Consider the following 17861-nt stretch of genomic DNA (forward strand, 5'->3'; position numbering starts at 1 on the left):
TGGGAGCCTCTCCTGCCTCCTCAGCAGCACTAAGGATGTATGACTGCAGCTTAGGTCTGCTCCCGCTGGAAAGTGGACATCCCCCAAGGGCTGCCGGGCTGCCAGAGGGATGTCTGATTGCCATCCTGGCCCAATCCCCCGGGGAGCAGGCCTAAGCCAGCAAGTGGTCACCCCCGAGGGGTCCCAGACTGCGAAAGGGCACAGGCTGGGCTGAGGGACCCCCTACCCCCGAGTGCACAAATTTTTGTGTACCGGGCCTCTAGTGTAACAATAAAAAACATTTAAAAAAATTAATTATGTGTATGTGTAGCTTATGTTAAAATGTTGTATTGATATATAGAAAACAAAGATCATTAATTGTATATTTCTGCCTTAGTAGAGTATCTTTTCTTTCTTAATGAAAATATTCTGTGTAGGCCATTAAAAGCCATTTGTGTTTCTACTTTTTGGAATACTGTTTTCAACATGGTGATACTTCTTAAACCTGGTCACATTGAAAATAGGACATTTTAAATGTTCTTCACTAGTGAATATTTGAGAGATCAGAATGCAGTGAAGCCTAAGGAGATGTTTCCAGTTTGATTTCAGGATCAGAAAACCTGGTGAGCCAATTAAATCATATTGCACTTCATAGTGTAATATGATTAGTGCAATTTTTGTGCAATTTTTTCTAATTTGCTAAATCTATAACAACTGCTTGTATGCCTTTGGAAGCATAAACTGTAAAATATTTTAACTTGTTTTCATGGTAATTTCATTAATAGTATTACTTTCTTTAAAGTATTTAATCTTTCTAATCTAATAAAAACACAATTTGTAGTATCCCATAGGAGTTACTCATACTATTACTTTCTTTAATAAAAGAAACCTGTAAATGTATGGGGTTTCATCTTTAATTAATTATTATTTTAATTATTCTTTTGGTATGTTTTTATATATTGATTAATTTGTCCAAATCCTGTTTTTGCTTGACTGGTGGGTTTCTTCAGGTCTGCACTTGCCATTCTAATAATTATCTCAGTATATAAAGACTTCACCAATTTTTCAGGTTACAGGGCTTCTGTTGGATGTGTGTTTTCTTCATCTATAAAGGAAATAGCATTGTGGTAGGTGTGGAAATTGTATGAAGCCTTGAGTCAGACACTTTGACTTATTGTGTAATGGGGTTATCTTTCTATGTTAGATTTGAGAAAAATGGAACAGGTAATCTAAAGCTTCACTTAAAACACAGCAGTTTGAGACATTTTCTGTTTATATGCAGTCACATATTCATAAAATGGCTCTGAAAGCCATTCCAACAATTCCAAATGATTGCTATTCACTTACTCAAAATTCATTCAGTGATTATCTGCTCAATGACAGGCAGAATTCCAGGCAATGGATAGAGAGTGGTGCACAGACATAGAGCCTACCATGATGGAAAGTATATTTCGTGGAGAAGTCAGTGGCTCTATATATGGACACACATTCTATTGTGATAGAAGAAGGGGACCACAGTTTTTGAGGAATAATGTGCAGCAGATTAATGACTTCATTAAGAAGCTTGGTCCTTTACTTTTAGTCCCTTAGGGATTGGGAGTGTCTCCCTTCTAAAAGCAAATGGCAACATGAAGGAGAGAAGATACCTGAACAAATTTAGGGTGATGATGAAAAGGAAGGTAGGGGAAGGGCTGTGGCTGCATTCCTCACTCCTGAATGCAAGCCTTCTGCTCCGGCCAAACTCAACAATTCATTATTCCATAACCACATTTTACACTTGTGTATACTGATGCTGGCTCGTACTGTCCCTCCGCATGGAAAGGTATTCTTTCTTCAAGGCTAACCTAAATCTATACTTCCTTTCAAAGATTAACTTTTCCATCAAACCTCAGTATACTCATGCAATTGTAATATATTATGTCTGTACCAATATTTTTAGTATTAGGCATATAGAGAGGCCCGACTCCTAATTACATTTTGATGAATAAATACAATGTCTTAAGGATTTCACTTCCTTGATTTTTTGTTTCTTCAAATTTGGTTTTAGAGTATCTTCATTACAGCAGGTGACTAAATAGAAAGAACTTACTGTTACTTACATAGGTTAAAGACGGTTGGATCAGGAGGCAGAAGGAACTAAGGATCTCACAAGTTCTTCTCCTCCTGTGAACCTGTGACCTTTTAAAATATGTTCTATTCATAAAACAATGGAGAATGTATTGTAAAATTATAACTCAAAGTAAATTACAAAAGTAAGATAAGCTGAACTCAAGCTTATTATAATAGAAATGATTTTAATATGTTTATATTGTTAGGCTAAAATTAATCATTGATACAGTTAGCATAGAAATGTATAGTTACATAGATGTGGAACAAAGATGCTTGATTATTTTTAATAGGACATTTGGGCATATTGTGAGCAGTATAGTCAATATCTATGCATTTAAATATTTCCATAAATAAATGCTTGTTGAAGGAACACCATAAATATAACATTCATGTTTTTTTTGGTTATACAACTATAAAAGTAAGTTATGTAGTAATGAAATGCTAAATTAGTTGCTGGAATTATGATTACTTCTCTATATAATTTCAGCTTGACCAGAGAAATAGCAGGTAATGAAATATACTACATAGGGAGTATGCCTTCAACTAAAATGGAAAGCTAATTAGTGTGCAAATAAAAGTACTAAAATATCAATATTGCAGGTAATGCAGAAGAAAACCCCACCATGATTGTGGAAAAGCTCTGGGGGCCAAGAATAGCAAAATTAGCATTTAAGAAAGCAAACTTTCTAAATGAATTTCTTAATTTGCAAAAATAAAATTGGAAGGCAAGACAAAGGAGGAAATCATAAATTCAGGAGGTAATTTATGCTAGGATGGTAACTTATAAATCACTTTAAAAAATTTTCCAATAGATTACCAAATAACCTACAAGTAACCTAAAGTTTTCTTTTCTAAAGTTTAGAAGAAGGCATGCTGAATGTGCAGGTAGTACTCTCTGAGACTTGTGGTACTCCCTCTCATTGCAAATTAAGTATCCTGGCACGAGTTTCTGGACAAGAACTGAGCAGGTGCGAACTTTCAGTTGACTCTGTCATTGAGGATAAGGAACTTGATTTTAGGGTGAAATAAAACTACCTTTATATTCAGTGATCACTGTCTCTGAATTATGTGAGGTCTACAGTCAGGTTCTGAAATATTGAACCTACTAAATGAGATGAGGAGATTATCATATTGTCCCTCTGAACGAATCATATAAAAAAGGGTAGGAGGACCCGTGAAAAAAGTACAGTCTCAGGAGAAACGGCAAAATGAATCAAGTTTGTCCTTTTGACAGGCTGCCTGCCTCTGTGCTGTTTCTCCCCTTGGTGTCCCCATTCATTGAGACCCTGCCGCAGAGAATGGAACTCACAACGTGGTCCTCTGACCAGCTGAGTGAGCATTGCTGGGGAGCTTATGAGAAACACAGGATCTCAGACTCCATCCCAGACCTAAAAAAAATCAGACTCTTCATTACAACAAGGTTTGCAAGTGGTTGCTATGCATGTAAAACTTTGAGAACCAACACATTTGTGCATTTGCGTGCCAGTAGTTCAGGATGTTCGTCACAGCAAGCAAGCTGTTCTGATCAATACTCCACTGTCAATGGTTATTGGGTATTGTGTAAGCATAGATCTGAAGTCCTGGTGCACACACACTGTGGTTTTTATATTGAGTTCTACAGAACCAAATGTGGCTTTAAAGGCAACAATAAGGTTTATTTGAAATTTATTTAAAGTTTTATTTTAACTCCTAAACACTGTAGAGAAAAAAAATTTAATAAAGCACCTTCAAAATGCTTTGACGACTACTAATACATTCGGTGATGCTGCCCAGGATAACATATTTTAGGGTTGAAATAAAGTTCTTCTGTTCTCCCTGTTTAATTAAGTAGCATCCACAGGCTACAAAGTGAGCTGCTGCAAACAACTGTGGTACCATTTGCAGTTTCTTATTGGTATGTCCAAATACCAAAGTCCTCGATGCTTTGCCGTTAAAATCAAGTATAGAAATAAAAAAGATACACTGGATAAAATAAAACTGCAACTGTCATGCAGAACCCTGGGCGGAATCATCGGCATCCATCCCAACAGCTACACTGTCCATTTGGTGCTATATTAAGCAATTGTTATACATTTGAACTTTCAAAACACAGCCTGTATTGGTTTTATGTACTGAGGTACCAATTTCATTTTTAAAAATGCATTCTGATTTTAAGCATTTTGGGAAAGCATCGGCACAAGTGCACAGATGATTCCGGCTGACAGAGTCTCTGATACCAGGGCGAGCTGGGAGCAGAGTTAATTTGATGCATCACTTGCTCTGGAGCCCTTTGATCACAGCAAATTGACACCTGCCAGCTTCCCTGTATGTTCCTGATCCTGGTCAAGTAGTTCTCTGATAGCAGCAATAGAGGCATTCTGACTCATTGTTTATGAGAAGCAAACTTTCAAGCTAGGACATGCTCTGACACAAATTATACATGTCCTGGGAACTACTCCAATAATTAGTTTACTAAAGCACGAGTCTGGATCTAAGACTAACATCATACATAAACATAGTCCATATTTCTTAGAGTAGAGAGATATTTCTTCCGAAATTACTTTAGTTCCTTGGCATAACTTTCTAGCATTGAATTAATCCATTTCTTCTGTTGTCCCATTAATAAGCATTTACTGAGAGTGGGCTAGGCACCTTGTCATGCTAAGAATCATAAGATAAAAATTCCTAACTGCAAAGTGTCACAATTTAGAAGTCATATGCTCAAGCAAATAATTTACTAAACAGCATGATAAGGGTATGTTGGACATATGCAAATGGTTCCATAGGAGTACAGTAGAAGAAATAAATAATTAGAAAGGGGAAAGCTAGGTTAATTTGTAATTTGTTTTGGTTGGTAATGGGTCTTTTTTTTAATATATTTTATTGATTTTTTACAGAGAGGAAGGGAGAGAGATAGAGAAGAAACATCGATGAGAGAGAAACATCGATCAGCAGCCTCCTGCACACCTCCTACTGGGGATGTGCCCGCAACCCAGGCACATGCCCCTGACCTGAATCGAACCCGGGGACCCCTCAGCCACAGGCCGACGCTCTATCCACTGAGCCAAACCGGTTTCGGCGGTAATGGGTCTTAATCTTTTTTAATATACTAATAAAATATTAGGGTTTGGAGTTACATTTGATTATTCAACCTGATTTGGACATAAAACATTTCATGCCATTTAGAATTGAAATCCCAATAATCAGCATATGGATCATGTTGGTTTTAGAAATATGAAAAACAAACGTTAAAAAATAAAATATTGCCCTAGCCAGTTTTGCTCAATGGATAGTGTGCTGGCCTGAGGACCAAAGGGTCCTGGGTTGGATTCTGGTCTAGGTTACGTACCTCGGTTCCAGGCTCCTCCCTGGCTTGGACCCTAGTCGCAGCTCATGCAGGAGGCAACCAATCCATGTGACTTTCTCACATGGATGTTTCTCTCTGTGTCTCTCCCTCTCTCTTCCACTCTCCCTAAAAATCACTGGAAAAATATCTTCCAGCAAGGATTAACAAAAAAAGAGGACTGAAGGACTGAAAAAAAATATTAAAATTGCATTTAAATAAAAGATCACTTTTGAATAAATTATTAATACTGGATTTTAGCAGTATTTATTTAGTTAATCTCACTTGATAGATATATGCTTCTTGTGTGTGTGTGTGTGTATTTGTATACAGTAATCTTTTTTTTTTTCACTGAGACATGGATTTTCTGCTTTGTGCCCTTTTTAGAGCACATTTACATTCCAACCTGGTTTTTTTGTGTGTGTATTTGTATACAGTAATCTGTTTGTTTGTTTTTTTTCACTGAGACATGGATTTTCTGCTTTGTGCCCTTTTTAGAGCACATTTACATTCCAACCTGTTTTTTTTTGTGTGTGTTTTTTTATTACTCAGTACATTTCTGTACTACTTCCACCAAATTAATTGATACAATGAGCTGATGTAAATTACTTTCACTATTAGGCTGAGCTAATTTTAACCCACAATTACTTAGGAAGTAAATATACTACACAAAGGCACACACATACAGTATTCCAAAATTAAATATCAAGGATGTTTTTTAGTTTTATGTAATTTTGAAGTGTCTGTTCCATTGATTGCTCCCATGATCTGGACAATCAGGATTCCTGGATATAAGTACCTATGCTGAGGCCCACACCTCTGTGTCTGCAGAGGGTAGTGGCTGTGGGAATGCATCCAAAACAACAGCCCGTGACCACCTGCCGCTAATGTTTTTACCTCCTTGTCATTGCTTTTTCGCTTTTTCAGCTGGGACAGTTTTCAACATTTTCCTTATAAAAGTGCAACTCCTCTTTTAATGCCTGGATGAAATGTTCTACACTTTATTAAGCCCGTTATTTAGATTTTACTCATAACTACTCTGGTATCCAAATTTCTGTCGCATTTCATATTTCTTCGATGAGTAATGAAATTCTTCTCATATTGTATTTTGCATGAATCTTATCCTTTACCTCCATCTAGGTTATAAGGTCTTTGGAGAAGGGCCATTTTTGTAGCCTTAATAACACCATGCCCAACACCAACACCAAATGCCTATCAAATGTAGGGTGTCAAGGAGTGATATCAGCATAAGGGTAGTATAAATTGTTGCCTTGGTCTGTCTCCTTTAAGTTAGGATATCCTTAGCACAACAAAGGAACCTCTGTACAGCATGCCAGGATACCTGAGGGATTTGTACATCTGTATATCTGAAGGTGGATGGATTGGACCTCACAGAGGTGGCAGAACTAGGGGAGCAGAGGTGGATGCCTGTGATGACCCTGGTCTCCTTGGCAGTGGTGCCCACAATCTAGGCAACTCCCACACTGATGTTGGTACCAAAGACACCTCTGACAGAGGGGTTGGAGGGTGGGATGTATGTGCTCCCAAATAGTAGAGCCATGAGGTAGCTCATGTAAGAGAAACAAAAAAAACATGTGCTATAGCTCCACCTGCTGGGGAAAAAGGGCCTTTATTGCCAATATATCAAACTGTTAAAATCAAAGTAAGCAAAGCTTTACCTAATAAGAAAGGTTTCCTACTTCAAATGCACTGGGCAGAGGTACATCTAATTAAATAGCATGAAAAATCATGGTATCACAAAAGTAAAATGACAATTTTCCAGTAACCAAACTCAAAGTCATGGAAGATTGCAATCATGAAATATACTACATGGGCATATACCCTATGTAGTATATTTCATTACCTGCTATTTCTTCTGGCCAAGCTGAAATTATATAGAGAAGTAATTATAATTCCAGCAACTAATTTAGTATTTCATTAGGATCTAACTGGTAAATAATTCAAAATAGCTGTTACAAAGAAATTCAACAAGCTACAAGTAACCTCAAAAAGGCCATTCAATGAACTCAAGAATAAAATTAATGAACAGAGGTATGCTTTACTAAAGAAATTGAAATTCTAAAAAAGAACCAAACAGAACTTCTGGAACAGAAGAACTCCATAAATGAGATGACGAATTCATTAGAAAGCATTAGTAATAGCGCTGATTAGATGGAAGAGATAATAAGTGACCTGGAAGATAGGAATCTAGAAATTATTTCAGAAGAAATAAAACTAAAGTTTTAAAAATGTAAAGAAAACAAGACACTGGGGGGTAGGGGAGGCCGGGGAAGGTCAGGGAGAGGAAAAAGAAAGGAGACATATGTAATACTCTTTGTAATACTTTAAGCAATAAAACAAAATTAAAAAAGAAAAGAAAAGAAAACCTATGAGACCTATTAGACTCCATTAGGAGAACCAACATAAGAATGAACAGTCCATGAAGCTGTTAGACCATTTTACTATCATAATGCAAAAAAGACCCTCTCCAAGACATATTATAGTAAAGCTATCAAAAGTTAATGATAAAAAATATTAAAGGCATCCAGCTAAAAAAAAAGAAATTATCCTACAAAAGAATCCCCATTAGATAATAATCAGATTTCTTAGCAGAAACTCTGCAGACAAGGAAAGGGTGGAATGACATATTCAAAGTATTGAAAGGTAAATATTGCCAGCCTAAAATACTCTAGTCAGCAAAGTTATCCTTCAGATATGGAAAAATAGAAGCTTGTTCAGTCAAACAAAAGCTGGGTGAGTTCACCACCACTAGACCTGCCTTACAAAAAATGTTAAAAGTAATTCTCCTACCTGAAATAAAAAGACTAAAGTACACAAAACTTTGAGTAAGGTGATAAGTAGACAGAACTAGAAAATTGTAACTATTTTAAAATAGGGTGTTAAATCCTTAAGTATAGCATAGAGGTTAAAGAAAAATGCATTAAAACTACTACAGAGACTAAAATTTGGTAAGGAACTTGCAGCAAAAAAGGGATCATTTGTGACAAAAATAATAGAAAAAGGGAGGAGCAAAATGATGGAACCTGAATATACAAGTGAAAGTAAGTTGCTGCATCTGAAAAAAAAAAGACTGTTTTATCTGTAAAACATTTTATACAAACCTCATGGTAACCACACAACAAAAATCTAGAGTAAAGACATGAAACATAAAAAAGGGTAAAATTGAGGGCATTATTATAGACAGCTGCCAACTTTAAAGGGTAGGCAAAAACACAAGGAAAAATAAACAATAGAGATATACAACAACCAGAAAACAAAAGATAAAGTGGTAGTACTAAGTCCTCATATATCAGTAATTACCATAAATGTAAATAGATTAAACTCACCAACCAAAGACATAGAGTAGCTACATGAATTAAAAAACAAGATCTAACTATATGCTGCCTTCAAGAAACTCATTTCAGCTCCAAAGACAAACATGGGCTCAGAGTGAAGGGGTGGAAGAGGATACTTCAAGCAAATAGTAACCAAAAGTAATCAGATATATCAGACAAATAGACTTTATGTAAAAAAAAATGGTAACAAGAGACAAAGAAGGCTGTTATATAATGATAAAGAGGTTAATATTTCAAAAAGGTATAAAAATTATAAATACATAGGCTCCCAACCTATGAGCACTAAAATATATTAATCATTGCATATGTTAATGGAGAAATAGAAAACAATATTAAAAGAGTGGGGGATTTCAATACCCCTCTATCAGCAATGGATAGAGTGTTCAGACAGAAAATAAACAAGAGAATGTGGAATTTGAACCACACTATAAAACAACGGAACTAGCCTGGCCAGTGTGGCTCAGGGGTTGAGTGTCAACCTATGACCAAAAGGTCTTAGTTCAATTCCCAGTCAGGGCACATGCCTGAGTTGTGGGCTCAATCCCCGGGGAGGGGCGGGGGGGGTGGTAATAGGCAGCCAATCAATGATTTTCTCTCATCATTGATGTTTCTACCTCTCCCTCTCCCTTTCTCTCTGAAATCAATAAAAATATATTAACATGAATAAATAAATAAAAGTAAAGTGAAAATGTTTTCAGGCATAAGAGGGTATACATTATCCTATAATATAAACATATATATGAAAATTACACTCAAGCAAACTTTAATGTCTTCATATTTAAAATTTTATGTTTTTTCAAGTTTTTATATCTTATTCTAAGAATATTATTGTTAATCTTTTCTATTTTTCACTCTAATTTAACATTCTGACTAGAAAGTTTTTAGGTGGCTCTGATTTACTTCAAATAAAGTCACACACACACACACACACACAAAGGAGCTAAACACACATACATAAAATATTCCATCCAACAGCAGCAGCAGAATACACATTTTCTCAAGTGCACATGGAGCATTATTCAGGAAAGATTATATAATAAGCCACAAAACTAATGTTAAAATGTAATCTTATCTCAGACCACATTGGCATGAAATTAGAAATCAACAAAAAGAGAAAAATGAATAGATCTTCAAATTTGTGGAAACTAAACAACATACTTTTAAATAACCAATGGTTAAAAGAAGAGATCAAAAGGAAAACAAAAAGACATTACCTTAAAACAAGTGAATATGAAAATGCATATCAAATTTTGTGGGGTGCAGCAAAAGCAGTTCTGAGAGGTATGTTTATAGCAACAAAAACATATGTTAAGAAATTAGAAAGATCTTAAGTATACAACCTACCTTTGCATTCAAGAAACTAAAAAAAGATGATACAATTAAGCCCAAAGTTAGCAGAAGGAAGGAAATAATTAAAAGCAGAGCAGAAATAAATGAAATAGAGATCAAAGAAACCAAACAGGTTCAACAAAACTGAAAGCTGATTCTTTGAAAAGATAAACAAAATTGGCAAACCTTAGAAAGATCTTTAGTATACAACCTACCTTTGCATTCAAGAAACTAAAAAAAGATGATACAATTGAGCCCAAAATTAGCAGAAGGAAGGAAATAATTAAAAGCAGAGCAGAAATAAATGAAATAGAGATCAAAGAAACCAAACAGGTTCAACAAAACTGAAAGCTGATTCTTTGAAAAGATAAACAAAATTGGCAAACCTTTAACTAGACTAAGAAAGAAGAAAGAAGACTTAAATAAGTACAATTATAAATGAAAGGGGAGACATTACAACTGATACTACAAAATTATAACCATAAAGACAAACAATCCAATTTAAAAACTGGCAAAGAACTTGAATAGACAACATACAGATGGCCAATAGACATGAAAAAAATGTTAAACATCACTAATCACCAGAGAAATGCAAATTAAAACATGAGATATCACAGCACACCTATTAGAATGGCTATCATTAAGAAAACAAGAAACAGCGGGTGAAAAAATCCAAAAAGAAACAACAGATACAGGTGAGGGTATAGTGAAAAGGGAACCCTCATACAATGTTGGTGGGAATGTAAATTAGCCCAACCACTAAGGAAAACAACATGGAGGTTTCTCAAACATTAAAAATAGATCTTCCATACAATCCAGCTATTCTACTTCTGAGTATGCTATATACCCAAAGGAAATGAAAACAGGATTTTGATAATATATGTGTACTCCCATGTTTATCACCGCATTATTCACAATAGTCGAGATATGAGAACAACCCATATGCATGAATGGTTAATAAAGATGTGATATGTATATACACAATGGATTCACCCATGAGAAGAAAACACATCCTGCCATTTGAGACAACATATATGGACCTTGAGCACATTATGCTAATGTAAGATAAGTCAGACAGAGAAAGACAAGTACTATATAAAATCACGAATATGTGAATTCTAAGTAAAATAAATCCTACCTATAAAAAAAAAAAAGTAAAATGATGGTTACCAGGGGATGAAAGGTGGGGGTAAAATTGATGGTATTTAGGGGTACAAACTTGTAATGAGTAGTAAATAAGCCATAGAGACTTAATGCACATATAATGAATACAGTCATTATTACTTACTGTAATGATGTAATGTGATAAATATTGCTTCAACTGCAATCATATTACAATATATAAATATATGAAAGTAACATACTGTATACCTTAAATTTATAAGTTGTAATATCAAATTTATCAAATAAAATAAATTTTATACATAAAAGAGTTTTAAGAGAGAATAAGTAAATAACTATGGAGTGAATTTTCTATCTCTCATAATAATCCAATATTGTGCCTTTGAAGATTTTATTTCCCCCATTAATGTTCTTCCTCTCATTTTCTTCTCTTATAATCCTGCCCATTCATTGAGGCTCAATCTAAAAGCCTTTTGTTGTGCCTCAAACCTACATATGGTCCCTCATGTGAAACTTCATTGTCCATCCCTGCATTTGTCACTTTATATTCTAGTTTTTGTATATATCTATCTATATATCTTCATCTATATCTATATCTATATCTATATCTATATCTATATCTATATTTATATCTATATCTATATATGCTTTCCTGGGTTGTAAGCTTTTGAAAGGCAGTGACCTGAAGTTTGTTCATCTTTCACTTCCCATGTTTGTTGCATGAGTAAAGGTTTGCAAGGAATTGTAGAGGAAAAACATTTCTACATTAGAATTGGAGGTTCCATGCCTAACTGGGGCATGCCCTGCTACAGTTATTGTAGACATGGCTGATGGTAACTCAAAAAAAGAACAGGGCTGGAGAATGCTATATCTGAGCCCAGTCCATTTTATTTTGTAGCAGGAAATTTACAGGGCTTCATTATAATTAAGGAATTCTATGCAGGTGGCTCTCCATCAGCCCATTACCTATGACCTACTATTATAGATTCTGCTATTTTATTCTGGGTGGCCTTTTCTGTTTAAATCCAGAAATGTCCTATAAATGCTAACACATAACAACTAATACCTTTGTTATCTGTGAGCATCTTAACCTGGGTCATAAAGAATCAGTTTGTGGAGAAGTTGGAGAGAGGAATTGATGAAAAAGATAAGGGAAAGGAAAGACTTTGTGCTATTGAAGCATGAGTATTCCTAAACAAATTTCAATTTCATTCACTATTGCTAAGATACAGGCAAGCTATGCCATTGTGCCCTGAAAGCTATGGTCCAGATAGTCATAGCTCCCATTCATTTATTGGCCCTCTATTATCCTTCCTAGCAGTTATCTAGTTTATGAACATTATTTCTAAACCTTAAAACTGTTTATAATTACTCCATTTTTCAAATGAGAAAATTGTGATTCAGAAAGGTTAAATTACATAGTCATGATTGCCCATCTAGTAAATAGACAAAGATTAACTTACACTCCCCTCACCCCCTCTGATATGCTTGCTGCCTTTTTTAAGTAGGTGGCTTCTATTAGCCAGCTGGGCATAGGGAAAATGGTAAGGAAGACAGAAATCTTTTCTTGCCAGGCTGGTATATTCTCATTGCCCTTGCCATGCATTATTTCAGAACCTCAAATTGCTATGGAAAACTCAGTGTTACCCCTTTCTGACTTGGTATTGGCCTTTATAAAGAATAGGACAGGAACCAGGATGGCTAATCCTTCATCTCTCACCAGGAGGAAATTTAACTAGTGTCTTTGTTTTTGTGCAAAAGAAAACGAAAATGAATTTGTGATATGCAAATGAATCTCTCAACTGTTTGTTAATTTCTACTGTTTACTCAAAAGTGGGAAACACCAGGCCTGTGATACATCATCTTTTGTGCGCTTGGCACCTTCCATCACAAATCATATTAATCTGCTCAAACTAACAAGGATTAATTGCCTCGGTAAGGCAAACCGGCATTGTGATGATATATTGCCCAGACAGCCTGGAATCTGGCCACTCATAAATCCCATTTCTGGTTGGTTTATTTCTGTTTGTCTCTTTCTCTGACAGATGTGTGCCCAATCACTGTGAGCATGGTGGGAAGTGCTCACAAACGTGGGACAGCTTCAAATGCACTTGTGATGAGACTGGATACAGTGGGGCCACCTGCCACAACTGTGAGTGCCAATTCACCTCACTTTGAACTTGTACTACATGAGACTCCCAGGTCTTCAGCTGTGCTTTAAAACTCAGCAACCTGAATTAATCCACATACTAAACCACTCAATTCGTAAGAACCCAGATTTGTTGTTGTTTCTCCAGAACAGTATTCTAGGTGTCAAAATATATTCTTTCATGCCTAACGACTGAAAAAAAAGAGGAACATTTCTAATGATCTGTAAACATGTAGTAAAATTGGAATGTTGATCTTGGCTTTGACTCAATGTGCCCAAGCCATGTCTATCTGGGTAAATTGGAAAATTATGGTAGTGTGATGTCTCTGACTGGATCCTCATTTATCAATTCATCAGAGAGGCAGACAGAGTGTAATTTGAACATTTAGTTTCTTGGAAATGATTGTCTCGTGTTCTGTCACAACTATTTGGACACATTTATTTAGAGTAGAAAAAGAAAAGTTAGAAAATGGAATGAAGCCCATTGAAGTGATATGTCAAAAATAAAAACAAAAAGAGAGAATTTTTTAATATAAAAAGTAATATGCAAGAGTGACTAGTGAAGCATAAAAAGGGCCTTGTTTTATATAATAGCTTCACCCTGAAAAGGTAAGTAAACTTAATGTTTTATAATTCAAAGAACATTTTTAAAGGAATATTAACTCTATAATTGTAATATTAACTTTCCAAAAATGTATTGCTGTTTACAGAGCACTTTTTAAGACAGACAGATTTGCCATAAAACATATAGTTGAAAGACAGTCGTGTGTGTGTGTGTGTGTGTGTGTGTGTGTGTGTGTGTGTCAGGAGGAAGGAAGGGAGAAAGATTCAGTCTCCTTCAGTCATCACACAATATTCTGAAAGACTGAAAATCTCATGTCTAAACCCTCTTACACAGACTGCTTTCTCTTCACTTTTAAGAAGCAATGACAAGCAAAATATGATCAGAATGGAGTTCTGGGGACAGTAAAAATGCAAGATAGTTCTCTGAGCCTTTTCTATCATTATTTGTAGTCATATTCAGCCAGAGAGTGTGTTCAGAATATATTGGGAGACTTCAACTAAGAAAAAATATTTGTAATTTATTTTATTGCACTTATTAATTTGTTTAGAAAGATATTTAAAAACAGGAGACAAGAACTAAGAAATTAACAATAATAGGAAGATATATAAGATAATAAAAAGAGACAGTAACTCATCATCTGAAAAATATTGATATATATAGGTATTGAGAAAGTATAAAGAACAAAACTGATATTGAAATTAGTTACAATAAAAGAATTATAACTAAAATTTCCAATCACACCAAATGTTCACTTTCAACATATAATACTCATTATATAATTATTAGATAACTTTAAAAAACTAAGTATTTTACTCCACCAGCTTTATTTATATAGTATTGTCCTATAAATACCACCTTTAACTATAAGGGACTTTGTTTCTGAATATGGAAACACTAAAGTAAAAGAGCAAGAAATTGGTGGTTGTTTTAAGGGTTTCCTATCCTAGTGAACACTTTGATATTGAATTGAAAAGCAAATTATATTTTACAGCTGCTGAAATAACAAAGAAATTTTTAAAATATTTTTACATTTAAAAATATTAAAAATATGCTACTGGTTGAATAGTTGAGTTTTTAAAAATAGTAATAACTATAAGTATTAGAAACATCCTACATGTGCTTAGGTTTGGCTCTAGTGCAAGCTGTAAATGTAAAAGAGGAAAATTATCTCCATCCTGCTGCTCATTCCTACTCTTACTTGTTCCATTTTTATATCTAGAATAGTAGAATCATGCATTTTAACAAATTGACCCTGATCCCTCATTGTCTTCTTTAAATGAGGCCAAAATCTTGAAAATCCAGTGTGTGCTAGATAGAGCTTCAAAGACTATAATGCACAATTCAATAAAGAGTTGACTGGCCATTGTTTTGTTGTGAGAAAAAAAAAAAATATACCTGGTAGCTTATTGAAGGGTAAGTGCATCCTATTAAGCTGAAAGACTAGTACTATCTCTTCCTTACTCCCATTGATTATCTAAAAGTTGGGAATGTCTGGCCCAGTAAATAATAGTGTAAAAATCTATAATAATAAAAGCGTAATATGCTAATTAGACTGGACGTCCTTCTGGATGACCTTCCAGAAGAAGCCGGGGCTGTGAGGGAAGCCCGGGTCCCATGTGCCAGAGGGAAGGGTGCTGGCAGTTGGGGGAAGGAAGGCCTACTCTTACACAAATTTCATGCATGGGGCCTCTAGTATCTATATATATGAAGAGGTAATATGCAAATTAGACTGGGACACCATAAGGTCACAACCAGCTCATGAGGAGGGGCCAAGCGCTGGCCCAGAGCCTGAGAGAACAACAGACAGGATGACTCCAGAGCAGACACAGGCAGGGGGGCGGGGGGGGGGCGCTGGGGCAGGAGTCAGGCCTGGGTCCTGGCCGCCGGCAGAAGTCAGGCCTGGGTCCTGGCCGCCCACGGCCCTGACTCCTGCGGGCCAGCGCTGGGCGAGTCAGTGCCTGGGTCTCGGCTGCCAGGCAGTCCATGACTCCTGCGGCGGCCTGAGAAGTAGGCAGAGGACAGACCACTGAGGGTCTTATATATCATAGCAGGGAGCTTAGATTTTATTCCATAGAAGGAGGAAAAGTGAAGAATGTCAAGCATGGGAGCATCCTGGTCTTGCTTTCATTTTAAGTGAACCATTCTGGTGGCTGTGGGAAGGATCAATTTAGACAGCTGTGGGTTTGGGGGCCCAAGAAAAAGAGAGACTGACGTTGGGCACTAGGACTAGACAGAGGCAGTGGATAAGAGACATATTTATGAGGAAACCTGGCGGAACTATTTGGCTGATTACACAGGGATGAAAGCAAACACAGCAAATGGTATTAGTCCAGGTTTTCCAGTTTGGGCAACATGGTTGGATGGGTGATTCTAATAATTGGGAGAAGGTATTGAGGAAAAGGAACAGTGTAAGGGAGCTTGCTTAGTTCAGCAATAGCCAAACAATTAGGACAGAAGACAGACTTAGTGCTCTTTCTTTGCTGCAACGTTTGTTTTTCTGCCTTCAGCCACCAGCATGTAAGGCTAATGTGCCACCTTTTCTCCTAATCTAGGATATTATCTATCTACTACACATTCCTATAAGGCTAATTGCCACCTTTTCTCCTAATCTAGGATATTATCTATCTACTACACATTCCTATCACCTAAATTAGCTGTCCTGCATGATCCCTTAAAAATACTTATCGAAGTCATTCAACGCTTTGTGAGTATGGGGACTTTCAAGATGAGGAAACATTATGAGCCTATATAGATTGATAAAGAGATATTGGGTGCTCAATTTTAACTTTAAAAATCAGATACTGAATGTGGCCATGCCAGAGGCATAATTTTAATGAGCCAATGTCTCTTTACTGAAGTGTCACACTTCAAAAGATATCCTCTCAAATAGTACAATGCGTAACACTCATCTGGGTTGCCTGTTAAAATGTAGGACTACACCTTGAAAAACACTCCTTCTAGAGCTCATTTTGGTGGATAAATCTTCCTCCAAGTAAAGCAATCCTATATAATAAAAGTGTAATATGAAAATTGACCAAACGCCGGAACAACGTGTCAATGAGGGGCAGAGCTGGCGAGCAGGTGTTGCCAGGCCAGCCAAGGCACGTGCCAGTGGGCAGAGGGAGGAGATGGCAATGGGGTGGGGGGTGGCAGCAACCAGCGAAGGCGGGGCAATGGGGGCTGGTGCCATCCCCTGATCATCCAGTGGCTGGGCGATTCGGGGCAGGGCCGCCCAGCACCATCCCCAGATGGCCTGCTGGGGTTGCCTTCTGCAGAGGGGGGCCACCAGTGGCTGTGGTGCAATTGGGGGCGGGGCTGGCCGCTCGCTGCCCGCATCATCCTGATCGGCTTGCCAGTCACCTCCTGCCGAGGGAGGCCAGACTGTGGCTTAGGCCCACTCCCTGCTTCCCTAAGCTGTCAGTAGGACATCCCCCAAGGGGTCCCCGATTGGAGAGGGTGCAGACTGGGCTGAAGGAACCCCTTCCCCCATGCACAAATTTCATGCACCGGGCCGCTAGTATATAATATATGCCATTCAGTTTGATACAGAATGTCTGTCCCAGTAAATAACAAAAGTTGGGAATGCCTGGCCCAGTAAATAACAATGTAAATATATATATACTATACTAGTATGTCATTCAGAGGAAAAACTGAAACATTTTGCATTTTTTCTTAGTCTGTGACTGCATTCATAGCAAGAGCATTGAAGTGAAAAGACAGCGGCTTCATGCTAGCTATGAGATGATCATTCTGTGTGCCCCTGTAAGTCTTCACTTTTTGTGGACTTCCTTTATTCCTCTCTTGACCAAATGCTTCTGGGGTCTCTTACAGTTCTAAAAGCCAGTGGGCTGAGACTTCCAATCACTTATTCTGTCTTCTGTGGTTTTGAACTTGTTAGTGTTATTAAATATTTCACCTCACTTTCTACAG

The 17861-nt window shown here is 36.8% G+C and overlaps 1 protein-coding gene across 1 annotated transcript in view; it reads left to right on the plus strand.

Moving 5' to 3' along the window:
• CNTNAP2 (contactin associated protein-like 2) overlaps positions 1-17861 on the plus strand; it is a 1278915-nt gene that overhangs the window by 543121 nt on the left and 717933 nt on the right. The window contains exon 11 of the mRNA XM_005862840.2: positions 13263-13369. Within this exon, the coding sequence (XP_005862902.1) occupies positions 13263-13369 (107 nt within the window). The remainder of the gene's footprint in view (positions 1-13262; positions 13370-17861) is intronic.

This window comes from Myotis brandtii, unplaced genomic scaffold (genome assembly GCF_000412655.1).
Source record: "Myotis brandtii unplaced genomic scaffold, ASM41265v1 scaffold168, whole genome shotgun sequence".
Classification (NCBI taxonomy): domain Eukaryota; kingdom Metazoa; phylum Chordata; class Mammalia; order Chiroptera; family Vespertilionidae; genus Myotis; species Myotis brandtii.